This window comes from Carcharodon carcharias, chromosome 10 (assembly GCF_017639515.1).
Source record: "Carcharodon carcharias isolate sCarCar2 chromosome 10, sCarCar2.pri, whole genome shotgun sequence".
NCBI classification, from domain to species: domain Eukaryota; kingdom Metazoa; phylum Chordata; class Chondrichthyes; order Lamniformes; family Lamnidae; genus Carcharodon; species Carcharodon carcharias.
The window spans coordinates 24,807,082-24,825,480 of NC_054476.1; the positions used below are offsets into that span (position 1 = coordinate 24,807,082).

At 47.7% G+C, this 18,399-nt stretch overlaps 1 protein-coding gene across 1 annotated transcript in view; it reads right to left on the reverse strand.

Annotated features, from left to right (window-relative positions):
* shank2b (SH3 and multiple ankyrin repeat domains 2b) overlaps window positions 1–18,399 on the reverse strand; it is an 834,833-nt gene that overhangs the window by 654,510 nt on the left and 161,924 nt on the right. The window contains exon 9 of the mRNA XM_041197641.1: window positions 17,447–17,524. Coding sequence (XP_041053575.1) covers window positions 17,447–17,524 — 78 coding nt within the window. The remainder of the gene's footprint in view (window positions 1–17,446; window positions 17,525–18,399) is intronic.

The following is an 18,399-nucleotide window of genomic DNA, read 5'->3' on the forward strand; positions in this document are numbered from 1 at the left end:
TAACTCACATTTTTTTTCCATTAATAAATCACTTTCACATGACAGAAAATGAAGAGTTATTAAGACTGACATGACACTTTTATTAAGCATTGTTGCAAGCCAGTAAACAAATGTTTCAGTGTAAGAGACTACGCCATTACTGTTTGTAATAAATATAGTTTAGCAACTCTCCTACCTAGTCGGAGAAACCACAACCTTCATCATTCACTGACTGACATTAATTTATTTTACGCATTTTGGATAAGCTGGAACAGGCGCTGAGCATGAATCACTCCTTGATGGGTTTGCCATGTTCATCAGCATAGCAGCTGTTTAATGGAGGATCAGCAGTCGACAGCAACAGGCTATGGTGGGTTAGCAACAAGTGATAAAAGCTTTAACAGCGTTATTTTCAGTGCTAAGCCTTGGCTCAGTGGCAGCAGTCTTGCCTAGGATGCAGAAGGATGAGAGTTCAAGCCCCACTTGAGACTCAGGAACAGAAATTGCAGCTAACAAACACTCCAGTGCAATACTTTCACATAGGACATCACACTGAGGCCCTTCATGCCTTCTCCACTTAATTCCACAGCACCAGTTGAGGAAAAGCAGGGGATTCTCCCCTGCCACATAATTTTGGTTCCTAACATCAGAAAAACAGGTTGGCCCAGGACTCCCATTCCCCGGGTGGGTTGTACCCCGGTGACCCCCCCCCAGGTGTTGCCGTGGGGGACCCCTCGGAAGTCCCCACGCGAGGATCATCCGAGAAGTTTAAGCTTCTGATGGACGATTACTCTGCACAGATTTAAATCGGAGACTTTGGATGGTTCTGACTCTCTTAGCAAAATCTGTTACCTGTGAAAGTTTAGAAGGATTAAAACCGGTCTAACTCCTGGTTAAATATGGTACTGACCCACTGGACCCCCGTCTACCCTCTCTGGCCCCCCAACTACCCCGCCACCTGCTAACTGCCCTCCCAATGCCCTGATTACCCTCCCGACACCCTGACAAAATCCCCCCGACTACCCTTCCTAACCCCACCCCCTGACAACCCTTCCATCCTCCTCCAACTATCCCCATACCCCCGACTACCCTCCCCACCCCCTGACTACTTCCCCAACCCCCAACTAGACCCCCACCCCCTGCCCCCCCCAACCACCTGACAACCTTCCCAACCCCCGACTACCTCCCGATCCCCTGACAACCCTCCCATTCCCTCAACTACCTTCCCCATCCCTGACTACCACTCCAACCCCCAACTATCCTCCCACCCCTGACTGTCCCCCAACTACCCTCCCACCACCACTCCCCCCCTCTGCACCCCCCGCCCCGACTACCCTCCTGAACCCCCGACGTCTACCCCCAACTACCCTCTGACCACCTTATCCTCTCACCACTTATCTTACATACTTACCTCCTCCCTGGCTTGTCAAAGTGGCTGGGGCCTTTAAACTTACCCCCTCTACAGCAGTGAAAAGGGGCCAAGGCTTCATTTTCCCTGATGCTGCTACCTTGCATTGGAAGGGCTCCGGAGCCTACCAGGCCTAGGTCAGAAGATCGGGCGAGAAGCTCCTGACCCTGGGTAATTAAAAAGGAGTGGAATGGCAATCTGATGGTGATTACTGTCCACTGAAGTCCTGGGCCATTATCTGGTCATCATTGCTGTTTGTGGGAACTTGCTATGTGCAAATTGGCTGCTGCATTTCCTATGTTACAACAGTGACTATGCTTCAAAGCTACTTCATTGGCTATAAAGTGCTTTGAGACATCCCGAGGTCATGGTATGAATGCCCAAGTCTTTTCTTTTCCCAAACACGGAGATTACTAATTCAATACTCTTGCCAGTAATGCTGTCCACACCATCTATCCTTTGAAATGTTCTCACCGCCTTCATTTAAAAAGCCAAATAGCCACCAGCTATACGCTCGAGGACGTTTGTTGGAAAAAGCCCAGCAAAGGACTGGTAACCCGAAAGAAAGATGGCAGGGAGTTGGGGGGGTGGGGGGGGGGTGCGGTTGAGTTGAACTTCTGGGCAGGTGGTGATTAACTACAGGGAGAGGATGAATTTACATGGAGGGAGCTGGTAAATTTCTGCAGTGGGGTAGTGGGTGATTTTCAACAGAGGCGTATGAATTTCCATTGGTGGTCGGGGGGGGTGAAAATTACCACAGCGCGGATGTTGAATTTCTGCAGTCCCTTGAATTTCGACACAAGGGGATGAATTTCTGTGGAAAGGGGTGAATTTCAGCCAGTGGGGAGTGGATTTCAGCTGGAAAATGAATTTCTGGGAAGCGCGCAGAAAGGGTTAATTTTCATGGGGAGGGTGAATTTCAGTAGAAGGTACGAATTTTCACAGGGGTGGGGAGGGAAATAGGAATGCTCCATGTACCATTTTATATTTGAACTGATTTCACAGCCGATCTTACACATTTTCAAGTGTTTACATTTAAAATAACTGAATCCCTTAAATCACATAATTTGACATCATATTAAAGCTGTTGCAAAACCTTTAGAATTTCATTTCCATTGCTCTCTAGGATCAGTGCTTTCATCCGTGTTCTGTCATGCTATCCAATATAATATCTATCTAAGCAGAGGTACGATCAGAGGCATTGACAACAGAATGTGCCATCACTGGTGCAATGTTGATGACAGCTTGAATATTGCAATACTATCTCCTACTCCTCCAGAAGTGGTTGCACCCATTATTTGCTGAACTACACTGCAGACTAAAGGAATTTTAGCATAGTGGGTTACAACCTCTGCAAATATTGGGGGATTGGCTGGAAATATTGACACATTCCAGGGACCGTGTCTTATTGCTGCCACGCTTCCAGGGACCATGTCCGAATACTGCCACAATGTCGATCCCGTGCGAATATTGATACACTCACAAATATTGGCACATTTATAGGGATCTCCCTCAAATGGACATACACTCCTGGGAATATCCTGCGAATACTGTTACAATCACGGGGGCCCAGTGCAAATACTAATACAATTCTTGGAACACCTGCAAATATTCCATCAGAGGAGCCAGCATCGGGTTGTCCAGGAATTTAAGATTAATCTCCAAGACACTGCTGAGAGCAATCCAGCAGAAAAAGCATAGGGGCATTGAAAAAAAATCGTGTATGTTTTCCATTTTCCTTGATCATTTTTGTTTATTAATTTTAAATATTATTGTTGATGGGTGAAGAAATGGTCTTTTGAGTGACAGTGAGGCATCAAACAGGTAGTGAAGAGTTTGTGCACAGTCCAATGGGTATGAGATGATAGTGTGCCTCAATGATGGCTGGGCAATGCCAAAAGGGCGGGGTTGGGGTCATTCAAGGTCACGAGGTAGGATCTCAAGGAATACATCCAACTAAGGTTGGCAACACTGGACCATCCCTGAAGCGGCTCAGGGGTCAGCTGAAAATAATGGTCCCATCCTGAAGATCAAAAGATTAAAGGAAATAGGAGCAAGAGGAGGCCATTTTGCCCCTCGAGCCTGCACCGCCATTCAATAAGATCATGGTTGATCCTAACTCCATTTTTCTGCCTGGCCCCCATAACCCTTGACTCCCTTGTAGATCAAAGATCTGTCTAACTCAGCCTTGAATATATTCAATGACACAGCCTCTGCTCTGGAATTCTATATGGAAGATAATTCCAAAATCTAACGATGCCCTGGCAGAAAAAAAAGTCACCCTCATCTACGTCTTAAATGGGAGACCCTTTATTCTTAAACGGACCCACCTAGTTCTAGACTCTCCCCACAAGGGGAAGCATTCTCCCAACATCTACCCACGAATTGTCCTCAGAATCTTATGGGCAGAATTTTGCCCTGCCTGGCAGGCTTGGACGGGGACGGTTGGAAAGCAGACCGTCACCTGCAATCGAGGCCGGAAGACAATTTCACGCTGGTGGAGCAATTAAGGCCCGCCCAGCGTGAAATGCGAGCGGCAGCGCTCAGCGTCGCCTGTGCAGGTGGGGTGGGGGGGGAGGAGGAGGGTGAACACGAACATCGCCCACGTGCGCAAGCGCCCATGTGCTTCAGAATCTCCCTGAGGCACAGAGCTGCTTTAGGGAGATGGAGAATTGGACAATGTCATAAAACATGTCCCCACACGTGACTCTGTCACATGAGCAGGGACATGTTTTTAATTCAATTTCAAAACTTATTTTATTTTTATTTGCAAAAGCCGCTTGGCCTTTTCACCTGCTCGCCAACCTTAAGGTTGGACGGGCAGCGAAAAATTTCATTCAGTTGTCTTTTTAATGGCCTTAACAGGCCCTTTAATTGTTGCTGGGCGTGCTGCCGACTCTGGTGCGCACCCACTGAAAGGAATATCGTGCAACTGCGCGTTGACGTCGGGACACTCCCCCGACGCCAACATGCGTCATTTTATGCTGGAGCGGGTCGGGCGCGTGCCCACCCGTCGAAATTTTGCCCTCTATTTTCAATAGACCACATCTCATTTTTCTAAACTTCAATGGCTGTAGGCCTAAACAGCTCAACCTTTCTTCGTAAGACAACCCCTTCATCCCAGGAACCTGCCGAGTTAACTTCTCCGACCTGCTCCCAAGGCAATTATATCCCACTTTAAGCAAGGGGGCCAAGGACGGAATTTTCAGGCCCTGGCAGTGGAGGGCATCATGGCAGGCAGGACTGGAAACTTCGGAGTGCGGCCAAAAGTCAGTTTCCCACCAGCATGAAACTGGTTCGCAATTTTCTGCTCCGGAGTTTCGAGCCGGGTAGGGTTAGCCGCCAGGCCGTGTTTGGAACTGTATTTGCATACCAGCTTATATTTCAACTCTTTCTTGGACTTGAACTCAAGTTCTGTCGAAGGGTCATGAGGACTCGAAACGTCAACTCTTTTCTTCTCCGCCGATGCTGCCAGACCTGCTGAGTTTTTCCAGGTAATTCTGTTTTTGTTTTGCATGCCTTTGCTCATTCAAAACCCAGCTCACCGGGAGAACGTCCCCACTCCAAACCAAATTGCCATGCCGGCGGCTAATTAGACCATCGTGAATGACAGCTGGATATAACAGACGTGCATCTGGCGAACTGCACTTCACTCGTGACTTTGAGGTTTGTGTGCACAGCGATCACCTACCTCTTTACTGCACTGTGTTCATGGCTGCTCTGACTCAGTGCTACTCAATCAAGACCAGGAGGAAGACTAGGTGACGGGGTTGGTGGTTGTAAGGCTTGACTGGGTGGGGGTGGGGGTGGGGTGAGACAAGACAGAGGCAAGGGAATGGGCTGGAAGGCACATGCTTGACTGGGGTGGGGAGGGGAGGCTCGACTAGAATAAGGCAAGGGAGGGGCTGATGGAGAAACATGAATGTGGGGTTTGCCCGGAGCACAGGAAGGAAGGGGTGGACAGAGACACATGACTGGGGGAGTTGCAGGGGGTGCGGTATGGGAGACGGGGCACAAGTGTGAGACAGTCCTGGGGCTGTGTGCACCATACAGTCAAGGCCAGAAAGCAAAGGCAGTCCCGGGGCACTGTGCTTCATACTACAAGGCTGTGCTGGCATGCATGCCCTGGTCCCAGTCCAGGGAGGGGGAAGGCCTGTCTATTCTGTGTCAGATGTGCACAGCATGGTGTGTAGGGAGTGGTCAGTTCCTCACATATTTTGGCCCTGGGGGTTGGTGGCGTGATACTGGACACAGTCACAGTCAGGGGAGGCAGGGGAACTGAAAACTAAGAGGGGGTTAGTCGATGGCTTCATGATGGGGTCTCAGTAGGCCAATGTGCATAGGGCCTCAAGATGGGGAGGGGTGAGGTTGACATTGTGCATCGGGACATAACAGAAAATAGTTCATGGGGGAGGACAAGGATATCTACAAGAATTACACTTCAGGGTTAGAGGGGAAGAAACGAGTGATCTGAGGGATTGAAACTTGCACATGATGCTCTTCCAGGACAATATGAGAGACTTGGGTGGCCACAGGGGCGGAGGGTGGGGGTTGGAAGCTGGTCTCATGATAGAAGTGGAGCAGCACCATTTCAATAGCCAATGGAATGATGCAATTGAAAAATAACCAAGGAAAAAATCATCAGGGGAGGGGTCTGGGGGCTTGTGGGAGGAGTCGACTACTGCACTTTTGGGCTGATTGAACGGGCACCGTAATAATTTCCACTTCAGGACATAGAGAATAAGGCTCAGGTGAGACATGTTAGGAAGACTCAAATCTCAATTGGAGGATTTGGGTACCTTAACTCATGGGGTGCATTCTCACGAGAATCCATAGCGCTTGGGGCCAAACATTGATTGGTTTTCAATGGCCATTTGCCCCTCTCATAGGAATGCACATAGGTCTGAAGGATCCAACAGTAAAGGGGCAATGACTAAAATACATATGCAAAAAACTCCAAAGACCTCCACATATCGCAGTTGAGAGGTTCAGGCTTTAGATACCTAAACAATTACATTACTGCAAGTTTGGGCTCTAATCTAATTCAAAGGAGGTTACTTGACAGTGCCCTGACTGAGGCTCACACTGCCTGGCTGTACTCATCCAGATCCCACCCCCCCATTATGTGAAAGCGCTGTCATGCCTGGGGCGTCTGGGGGTGTGGAGATGGGAAGTGATGGGGGGCAGGTGGTAGGTGGGGGACAGCTTCCAATGATCCTTAAGGCTGTGCAACAGCTGCAAGGGAGGATCTGGGGATGGAATTCCTGGAATGAGGCTAGCCCAAGGGCTTCACAATGGCTCCCTCGCTTGGCAATGGAAGGTGATCAGGGTAATGGTCAGTCATGTCTCTGTTCAATTTTCCTGCAGGGACGAGGAGGGGTGCTGAATGGAGGCAGCAGGAAATGCTGCCCTTTTCATGGCTCTCATGGAACTGAGGAGGAGAAGGGCCCGTCACCATCAGGCAGGGCAACGGGAAGAGCCTCACCCTGGGGAACATGGGCCAACAGAGCCCCATGAAGACCCAGAAGCTGAGGAGGGGAGATCTATTCCACTGAGATGTTTGCTGTGATCCAGGGTGTATTGAAAATGCCTCTCATACTTTCAGGTGAGCAAGAGACAGTGCCGTGTGTGCCTCTTCTTGTCAAGGGGTGTGGTGGTTGACATCTGCCAAATTCTTCAGGAGGATGGCCTAGGAGGCCATACATTGCCAGTGACTCTAACGGGACCACCACACTCAACTTTTTTGCAAGTGGCTCATTACAAGACTGCACTGGGGACCTTTATGGAATATTACAATCCTCTACTCATAAATGCTTCTGAGAGTTTACCGACACCGTATTCAGTAAGGCACACAATTACATCCAGTTCTCTTTCAATGATGCCAGAGCAGTGGGATTTGCAGTGAGCTCTGGCTTCCCCCAGGGGCAGGGTGCCATTGACTGTACACATGTGGCTTCGGGCACCTTGGCAGCAGCCACTACGATTCACCAATAGAAAAGTTTTCCACTCTCTCAACATGCAGCTGATCTGTGACCACCAAAAGCAGATAATACTGGTCTGTGCAAGGTGCCCCGGGAACTTGCATGACTCTGACATCCTGAGTCATTCGCAGGTGCCATAGATCTTAGCGGGCCCTCAGCTTATTCAAGGTTAGCTCATCGGTGAGAAACACCACCCGCAAAAGACGTGGCTAATGACATCCTTTTAGCCACAAAGTGCTTCAGATGAGAGGAACAATGCGGCTCATTCCGTGACACGATCCTTGATTGAGCAGACCACTGGCATGCTGAAGATGCATTTCAAATGTCTGCACTGGTCAGGCAGTGGTGTCCAGTGCTCTCCCCAGTGGGTGTCCCACATCATCGTGATTTTCTGCACACTACAGAACCAAAGTGGGTGAATTGCCAGATAGAAAGATGGAGGAGCTGCACGTCTTCTCCAATGAGGAGAACATCAAGAGGGATGGGTTTGATGAGGGCGAGGATGTTGAGGCCCCAGAGGAAGAGGTCATAGCATGGGCCACATGCAGCAGACATGTGAGATCTTTATAGTTACATAGTTCCAGGACAATGATGACAAACATTCCGTACGAGCGTCTTTCACCTGTGCCCTCCACGCAGGCTCGACATTATCAGCCCTTTACAATCCTCAACATCTCAATGAAGGATGCCAATCTCAGAATGAGTTGTCACAATATTGTGTGACAAAGGCCTCATCCTTGGAAAGCTTGGCAGCCTCTGGAGCATGTGGCCGCTCTGTTCTGGGATATGAACTCCACCACCACGCACTGTGAAGAAACTAGAGATGGAATGGTCCTTTCAAACATCACGTCAACATTTCACTGCCTATGGCAGCTTTTAAGAGGCAGGAACAGCACTGCAAACCTCAGTGCACTCATGGCAGTATACCAGGAGTGTTGCAAGATGCCTCAAGGGGGACAACATCTCTCATTGGTTCTCACCTGAATGTCTGAGAGCTGATCTGAATCCAGGCTGTGGCATCTCTCCACAGGCCGAGCCCCTCATGAAAGAATAATGTTCTGGCCTGATCTTAATTCTCAGTTCCCAGTATGAGATTGTTCTTTAGGCTGCAGTGAGCTGTCACTCTCCGTCATGGATGCAAACCTATGAGTCATGTCACCTTTGCATGCAAAAAGAGCGCTTCAGCAGCACCATCGTCTGATCACTGACAAGCGCTCATGCCGCAGCCTACTTATAGAGCTTCCCAATGTCACGTCTAGCATTGCCTTGGCATCTGTGGCCCAGAAAATGTCAACGCTGCATTTAGCCATTACTAAGTAGCTTCGTTGATACTAAAGAGCAAACATCAGATGCAGGGGAGTTTCGCCTCCACATTTTCATTCTAGCAGTTTCAGATGGACACAAGGAAACTTGGCACAATGCTGGTATTGTGACAATCAGATATCCATGCTGATTACCCATCGGAGAGTTGGCTCAAGGATCATGTCAAGCCACGCTAGCCAGACCTTCAGGTCCAGAGCAGCATCCTCCCACTTAATAGCTCAGCATCAGGAGCCTGGACACACGTTGCCGTCTAGCAAGCGCTTCAGGAGTCACAAAATCCTAGCTGGGTCCATAGCTCTGCATAATGCAGGTGGAGAATGGCAACTACTATAGGGGTGATGTCCAGCTGTGCACGTGGTCACAAGGTCATTCTACTGGCTGCCATGAGCGCCAATGATCCCTGACTATTACTTGAAATGAAACGCACACTCAAGTTTGACAGACATTACATGGAGGCCACTTAAAGATGCACAGAGTTAGACTGACTTCAATGCGGGTCACCAGTAAAACCTCTCAGATCCACATGGAGCAGGCTTCAGTGCAGCAGCAACAGGAGAAAAAAAACCAAACTGCCAAATCTATACAGCTGAGGTAACATAATATGATCTTCTAACACAAGTCTAAGATTTGCATTGCCAACCACCATGTTGATAGAGCAAGAGGCTTTGCTCATGTCGACGACTTACTGTATTGACATTGTGTGAGGCACCATAGACTTGAGGCACATGATGGGACATAAGTGAGGAGGGTGGGGGAGGGGGTGCTGGGGGCACCTGTTACACTTGTATGACCTTGGAACATTGCATTAGATAGAAGAACCATTCACTAGATGAGAATTTCAGATAAGCAAAATATATTTACAGAGGTGCAAAGTATATACAGTGAGTGAAAACCCATGTCACCTTCGTGCTCTCAATATTTCTTAATCTTTCGTATCCTAATTCTACGTCTTCACCTATATCAGCAGCAGAGGCAGCTTGCTGATTGCTATCCCCTGTTATCTGTGATAACTTTGGGGGTGTCCTCTGGAGAGCCAATGCCTAGAGGGCCCTGGCCTGCTTTGGGTCTCCTGCTGTGGGGCAGATGCACTCTCCTCAGCCTGAGCAGCTAGAGTTGCTGGCATCACAGGCAGAGGGGACTTGGAGTGGCTGGACAGTCCAGGAAAGTACTGGGTGGATTGGGCTGTGTTGTCTGGCTGATGCTCCTCCTTCCTGTGGGTGCCCGAGGGCCCCTCCCTGACTCCTTGAGCAGAAGGGGCTCCTCGAGAGAGATCGAGGTACCCCCGTCCCTTCTCGCATAGCCACTAATGCATCCTACTCATGGCTATAGCGATGGTGTGCAGGCACATACAGCTAGATCAAAGTCTCCATGGCAGTTGCCACCCTTCCAATGGTGACCTTGATGCGCTGGCATGTTGGCGCCACGACATCAGACAGAACATGGATGGACTCCTCCATCCTCTGCTCTAATCTGCTGACAACCTCTGACAACTCTGCACACTGTGCTCCCGCCTGTCTCTGCAGCTCCAACATCTGAGGACCAATTCCAGAGGCTCGTCATTCGACCCGGATGCAGCAGGAGCCTGGCCTCCAGCAGTCCTGCAGGTGTCGGTGGCCTTGGCTGTCAATGCCCCTGCCTGCTGTGGACCCGAATCTGTGCTGTGCTTGCCAGCCAACTCTGCTGTCTGCTCATCAAAGGGGGTGAGTGGCCTGAGCTCCAGCATTCCCTCACCACCCACACCTCCCACCCCCTCCAACGTCTGGGGTCTTCCCCTGTTGTTGTGGGTGATCTTTTTCTGCATAAAGCCAGATGGACAGACTATGAGCAGGACGGATGCCAAAGCAGATGATAAGAATGCCTCCCTTCTGTGGGTGCTGAGTAGACTTTTACATAATCATCTCTAGTCACATCCTGCAAAAGCTTGTGCGGGAGAGAATCAATGATGATGTCGCTTGTGCTGGTAGTGTGTGAGATCCCTGTGGACTGTAAACCTGCGAATGCCTGATGGCCTTGTGAGAGTGTAAGTTGAGAGTGGGAGAAGGTTGACTTACCCTGGTGAAGCAGATGAGATCATTTATCCTCTTCCTGCACTGGATAGCAGTCCTCTTCTGAGGAGTACTGGCACTGACCACCCTGGTGACCTGCTCCGAAACCTTGGTGAGGTTAATGGACCTCCGGCTCCCATTACGGGGGTAAATGATCTCACACTGGTCTGCGACTGCTTGGACAAGTGCCACCAGTGCCTGGTTGCTGAACTTGGACGTACAGTGTTTGTCTCTTCTCAGGTCCATCACTCGCCACAACAAGCCCTGGGCTGCAGAGAATCTCTGTGGGCACTGGTGCTGTTTAAATATGGCGCCCGGAACTATGAGCCGATGAGGTCACGGCAGAATGGACGAATCCCAGCCTGCTCCACCACGAGATATGACATGCTGCTCGTTTATGCATAAATAATGAGGCGAAAAGCTGATGATCTGGTGCAGAAACCCGCCACGTCAGGCAGCGGGATCCACTCTGCCTTTGCTGGCCGCCGGCGCGCTTAGTCTCTGGAGCAGAAAATTCCGCCCCAAACCTGTACACAGTTGTGTTCTCACACAATTAATCTGCAATTGGGCGGAATTTTCTGTGCCTGCTGGCGTCGACCGTGTTTGGTGGCGTGAGCTGACCATATGGCGCAAAGGCCAAAATTCGTTTTCACGACATCATGAAACTAGTTTGCAATCGTCCGCTCTATGTGTCAATGGCAGGCCGCATTTCCCATTGCTGGACATTGGGAACTTCATTGTAATTCATCTGCATATCATTATAAGCCCAGCTCGCCGGGATCATCCCCCCACGCTGGATCATCTGAGCACGCCAGCGTGGTTGCACGTCAATGTGTTTCACAACTGTAAATAAGCAACATGCATCTGGTGAGCTGCACTTCACTTGGGACTTCGTGGTTTGTTTGCTAACCTTGCTACAGGCAACTCTCGCAGTCATCAGCGCCAGGCTTCACAGGCAGCACCACATCACCACCACATCTACCTACCAGATCAGCCATAAGGCAGAGGTTGCTTCTCAATTGCTGCAGGGCTAGGGCTAGCTTGGGGATTGGGGAGAAGTGGCCTCAGGCACGGGAAGAGGCTACAGAGCGAGGGCTGTACTGGGGTAAGAGGGTATGCCAGGGTGTGGATGGGGGCACATGTCGATCTGTGCAAATGGCCTCAAAATGGCGAGGGCTAAGGAGATGAAGCCAAATGGAGATGTGAGAGTGAGTGATGATTTCCCTTGAGCTGGCAGCGAGTGAGGTGCCAGTGAATGTGTGATGGGCTTGAGTGTGTGAGTTTAGAATGATGAGTTGGTTGCCCTATCCTGGTGACATGGATGAGATCATTCATCCTCCATCGGCATTGGATTCCCAACCTCTTCTGTGCAGCATTGGTGCTGATCACCACTGCCATCGCCTACTAAGCCAGAGTGGTAAAGTTGCTGCCCATCCTGCGGCCAGAGTGGGGGTAGAGGACATCATGGCGGGCCTCCACAGTGTACAAAAGGTGCTTGAGGGACATGTCACTAAATTGGGGGGGCAGCAGTCTCCTTGCCTGTTGGGGCCATGTCTTCTTTGCAGCAGTCCTGGGCTGGAAGCACTGAGAGGAGTGTGTGCGGCTGCAGTTTAAATATGGCACCCAGCATGAGGAAGCAGTAAGGGGACGGTGTGGCAGGCAAATGAGAGCCCATCTGTGATTGAAATGGTGTATTTCCCGGGAATGCATTATTAATGAGATAGGATTGGGATGACATGGCATCAAAAGCCACCGTTGCGGCCATCGGGTAAAATGTCCTTTTTCCTGCTCGCTACCACGCTTAGTACAAATCTGGGGTGATCCCGCCCATTGAAAGCTAGTCTCTAGTGACCATGTCATCAATTGCTGTCCATCTCATGAAAGAATAAAGATTAAAAAAGGCCCTGTCCAGCTGTAGCAAGACTCCCCTACTTTGTAAGGCGAGGGCAGTGGAATAGTGGTATTGTCACTGACCAGTAATCCAGAGGTCCAGGGTTATGCTCTGGGGACCGGGGTTCAAATTCCATCCTGGCAGATGGTGAAATTTGAATTCAAAGTCTGATGATGACCATGAAACCATTGCCGATTGTCATTAAAAGCCCATCTGGTTCACTAATTTCCTCCCTTTAGAGAAGGAAATCTGCCATCCTTACCTGGTCTGGCCTACATGTGACTCCAGACCCTCTGCAATGTGGCTGACTCTTAACTACCCTCTGAACAAGGGCAATTAGGGATGGGCAATAAATGCTGGCTTAGCCAGCGACTTCCACATCCCATGAATGGATAAAAATTAAATTATACCCCATTGCCCTTGCAATGAAGGCCAACTTTCCAATTCCCCTTTCAATTACTTGCTGTACCGGCATGTGGGATTTTTTGTACCAGAGATTTCTGCCGTCTCTCCCATTTAAATAACATTCTGCTTCTCCTTACAAGGCAAGTACTCAAGATAGCATATATTATGTAGGTAATGGCAGGAATTTAACACCATTGGCTGGAAAGCTGGGGTGAGCCTGTTTTGCGAAGCCTTGGAAGCCACAAATCTCTTCTCTGAGGCTCTAGCAATTAATTGCCTGAAGTTATGGTTTCTGGTCCTCTGAGGCAGAGGATGTCCCAGAGGCAGAGGGGCTGATCAACAGCTCTTTAGTCCCAAGAGCAGAACTGGGAGGTGGGGGTCTTCAAGCTGGAGCCGCCTTTGCTGCTGCGGGGAACTCTCCGTGGGGCAGAGGCTTTGCGATCAGGTGGAACCGCCCCCGAGCCTGCTGGGTATACATGGCACCCCTGCCATGTGGCATGGCTCCCCCAAACCACCCCCACCCCCCACCCCCCCAGCCATGCCTCTGGGGATGGGAGTGTAAAATTCTGGCAAATGCTTCATTGTGGGATAACGTAAACTCTACAGAAATGTGTGAAGGAGAAATAGTCACAGATTGACCTTACTAGCTTGAAATACATGTTGGATGGAAATTAACTCTAAAATTAAATGGGTGGCTGCAAGTCATCAACTGTCTGATTGTTTTACAAAAAGAAATGCATATACAAAGATTTTGTTGCTTGGCCTAAATAGCCAGGTGGTTATGGTACTGGGTTTGTAACCCCAAGATCAAGAGTTCAAATCTCACAATGGCAAACTATGAAACAATGTAACTTCATCTGAAACAGATGGAAACAGGTTTACTCAAAAGAGTATCAAGAGTTCAAATCTCACAATGGCAAACAATGTAACTTCATCTGAATAGGAACAGATGGAAATGTGTTTGTGCTCAAAAGAGTTACAAAGATTTAAGCTTGGCCTAAATAGCCAAGTGGTTATGGTACTGGGTTTGTAACCCTAAGATCAAGAGTTCAAATCTCACAATGGTTAAAATCATGAAACAATGTAATTTCATCTGAAAAATAGATAGAACTAAACAGCTGCACGTTATTGTATTTTAAAGGAAGGTTTCACACTGATGTTGATGATGACATAAACCTGGTGTAAAGTCTGACACTAATTAGGACCAAGGGGCTAATTGGATAGCTCTGTTAAGGAGAGGAACCAAACAGGCACAATGAGCAAAATGCCCTCCCGCTGTGCTCTCAGATCCTATAATTAAACCAATCCAAAAATGGCTGCTGCATCTCGATTATGTCAAGTATGCTGATGAGCTCAATTTTCACATTCACTCTAAAGCAATCAATTAAAATATATCTTGACATAAGCATATAAGAAATCGGAGTAGGATAGGCCATTTGGCCTTTCAAGCCTGCTCCGCTATTTAATAAGATCATGGCTGATCTGATTGTGGTCTTAACTCCTCTTTCCTGCCCATCCTCCACAATCCTTGACTCAATTGTAGATCAAAAATCTATCCAACTTAGCCTGAATATATTCAATGACCCTGCAACCACTGCTCTCTGGGATAGATTATTCCAAATATTAATTGCCCTCTGAGAGAAGAAATTCCTCCTCACCTCTATTTTAAATCGGAGACCCTTTATTTTGAAACTGTTCCCTCTAGTTCTAGACTCCCCCAAGATAGGAAACATCATCTCAGCATCTATCCTGTCAGCCCCCTCAGAATCTTATATGTTTCAGTAAGATCACTACTCATTCCTCAGTATAGGCTCAACCTTTCCTCATAATGCCTTGTACAGTTGTAGCAAGACTTCCCTAATTTGTGCTCCATCCCCCTTGCAATTAAGGTCCACATTCCATTTACCTTCTAATTACTTGCTGTACCTGCATGCTAATTCTTGTGATTCATGTACAAGGACATCCAGATCCCTCACAGCATTCTGCAATTTCTCTCTATGTAAATAATATTCTGCTTTTCTATTCTTCCTGCCAAAGTGGACAAGCTCACATTTTCCCACGTTATGCTGCCATTTCTGAGATGTTTGGAAATAAGAAGACCTAAGGAGAGATAGCAAGCAGGTCAAGTTTTATAAAAGATGCTCTGTTTTCTCCTGCTGGAGCTCTCATTATGTCTAAAGCAAGATCCCCTAAACAGCAATGAGACCAATTATCTCTTTACTTTAAGTAGCTTTGAATGCCAAATATTGATCTGGACACTGGTAGACCTCTCTGCTCTTTTCAGAATAGTCCCATGGAATCTTTAATATCCATGCAGTCACTTAACATCTCATGGAAATGATGACACCTCAGTTAATGCAGAATTCGCTCAAGCCTGCAGTGAAGCATCAACTTTGATTAATGCTCAAGCGCTGAAGTGGAACTATAACGAAGAGAACAAGGAAAAGTACAGCACAGGAACAAGCCTGTGCCGATCATATTGCCCATCAACTAAAACATTTTGCACTGCCGGGGTCCGTATCCCTCTATTCACATCCTATTCATGTACTTGTCAATCTGCATCTTAAATACCACTATCGTACCTGCTTCCACCACCTCCTCTGGCAGCGAATTCCAGACACTCATTACGCTCTGCGTAAAAAAACTTGCCCTGCACATCTCCTCTATAGTTTTCTCTTCTCACCTTAAAATTATGTCCCCTAGTAATTGACTCTTCCACCTTGGGAAAAAGCTTCTGACTATCTACTCTGTCCATGCCACTTATAATTTTGTAAACTTCTATCAAGTTGCTCCGTCGCTCTAGTGAGAACAATCCGAGTTTCTCCAACCTCTCCTCATAGCTAATAACCTCCAGACCGGGCAATATCCTTGTAAACCTCCTCTGCACCCTCTCCAACGCCTCCATATCCTTCTGGTAATGTGGCGACCGGAATTGCACATAATATTCCAAGTGTGGCCTAACCAAGGTTCTATACAGCTGCAGCATGACTTCCCAGCTTTTATACCCAATACCCCTGCCAAATGCCTTCTTGACTACCTTATCCACCTGCATTGCCACTTTCAGTGACATGTGGACCTGTACACCCAAATCCCTCTGCCTGTCAATGCACTTAAAGGTTCTGCCTTTTACTGTATAATTCCTGCCTGTATTAGACCTTCCAAAATGCATTACCTCGCATTTGTCCGGATTAAACTCCATCTGCCGTTTCTCCACCCAAGTCTCCAACAGATCTATATCCCGTTGTATCCTTTGACAATCTTATTCACTATCTGCAACTCCTCCAACCTTAGTGTCGTCTGCAAACTTACTAATTAGCCCAGTTACATTTTCTTCCAAAGCATTTATGTATACTACAAACAGCAAAGGTCCCAGCACTGATCCCTGCGGAACTCCACTAGTCACAGCTCTCCATTCAGAAAAGCACACATCCACTGCTACCCTCTGTCTTCTATGACCAAGCCAATTCTGTATCCATCTTGCCAGCTCACCTCTGATCCCGTGTGACTTTACCTTCTGTACCACTCTTCCATGAGGGACCTTGTCAAAGGCCTTACTGAAATCCATGTATATAACATCCACTGCCCTTCTATCATCGCTCATCTTTGTCACTTCCTCGAAAAACTCGATCAAGTTAGTGAGACACGATCTCCCCTTCACAAAACCATGCTGCCTCTCACTAATACGCCCATTTGCTTGCAAATGGTAGTAAATCCTGTCACGAAGAATCTTCTCCAATAATTTCCCTCCCACTGACGTAAGGCTCAACGGCCTGTAATTTCCTGGATTATCCCTGCTACATTTCTTAAAAATGTAACAACATCGGCCATTCTCCAGTCCTCTGGGACCTCACCCGTAGCCAGCGAGGATACAAAGATATCTGCCAAGGCCCCAGCAATCTCCTCCCTTGCCTCCCTCAGTACAATGGGGTAGATGCTCCCCTACGGAAACTTCCCTTCTGATTCAGGTGCGATCAGAAGTAGGTTACTTAGCAAATGTCCCCAGAACCATATTCATAATCACACAGTCCAAAGATTAAATTCTATTCAGAAGCCTGCACCTCTAATTACTCTCTTAAAAACAATTTTCAATGTTTTTTTGAAAAGAATGAAATCTGGCAAAAATAATGCACCAGCTTCCAGGCTTTGTGTTGATCTTACAGGCACTGCTAATGAAACAGTTGATTAATTTACTGCATTCTTGTAGGTCTATTTTACAAGGGGCTGTCTGAACATTACATTTCTATACTTTCCCCTACCCAAATCATCCATCTGCTGCACACCTCACGCATAACAGCACTTGCACACTGTCACCTTGTCCGCCCCACCATAGCAGATCATTTGGCCTGGGACCATGCGTCACTTATTGAGGTACCCCTGCTGGAACAATGTAGGGTAGAGAAAAAGATTTGCTTGCCTGAAATGGAGTCTGGCTGTTGTAGTTCTTCACTTCCTTATTGGCTCCGCGGAACAGCAGTACTCGAGCACAGCTTTCCTGTAGAAACAAACATTATTAACAAGCTATGGCAGCGTGATTTCAGCTGCTATTCTTTGTAATGGGTGTTCATTCTCCACAGTCCCAGGTAATTCATTGGCATAATGCATCTTCTAAGTTCAGACATCCTATAACATAAATCAGGGCCACTGAGATCTCCTATACTAGTGTCAGTTGCCTAAGGGACTTTAGAAAAAACTTGACATTTTTTCCCCCTAATTGGCCCTGCTTTTATTTTTTAACCCTTTATGCCTCCACACAGGATGGTGTCAGATGGCAATTGTATATATTGTGATGTACAAGACATGACCACATTTTCCAATCTGGCTGGTTTAATTAGCAGGTCTTTTCCTGTCTGTTATTTTTGTACGTTTGTATACAAGCGAAAACAGAAAGCTTTACAAACTGGTTTGGTAATGAGCATGTTATCAAACTAGCTTGGAAGAACTGACTTCTGATAGTGGAATCAGGCCTACCATGAAAACATTTCATTACTCTCGTGTGATGGTCCAGGGTCTGGAGTACAGCTGGGGCATTTTGTGTGGCTCCATTCGAAGTTTTAATCCCAAAGAATTGTAAAACAAAAACAGAAATGCTGGAAAAACTAAACAGGTCTGTGGAGGGAGAAACTGAGTTAACGTTTCGAGTCTAATATGACTCCAGGGTAGAAATGTGATGGTTTTTATGCTGTTGAAAATGGGAGAAGGGTCAGATGGAACAAAAGTGAAGGTCAGGAAAGGGTTAGAGGGTGAGAGAAATTAAATATCAAAGATGTCATGGAACAAAAGGCAAGGTGAGTTATGTTTGCAGCAAAGAAATAAAAATATAGGTCCAGAATAGGTGTTAATAGCAGAATCCAGGTCAGCTCAGTCTGA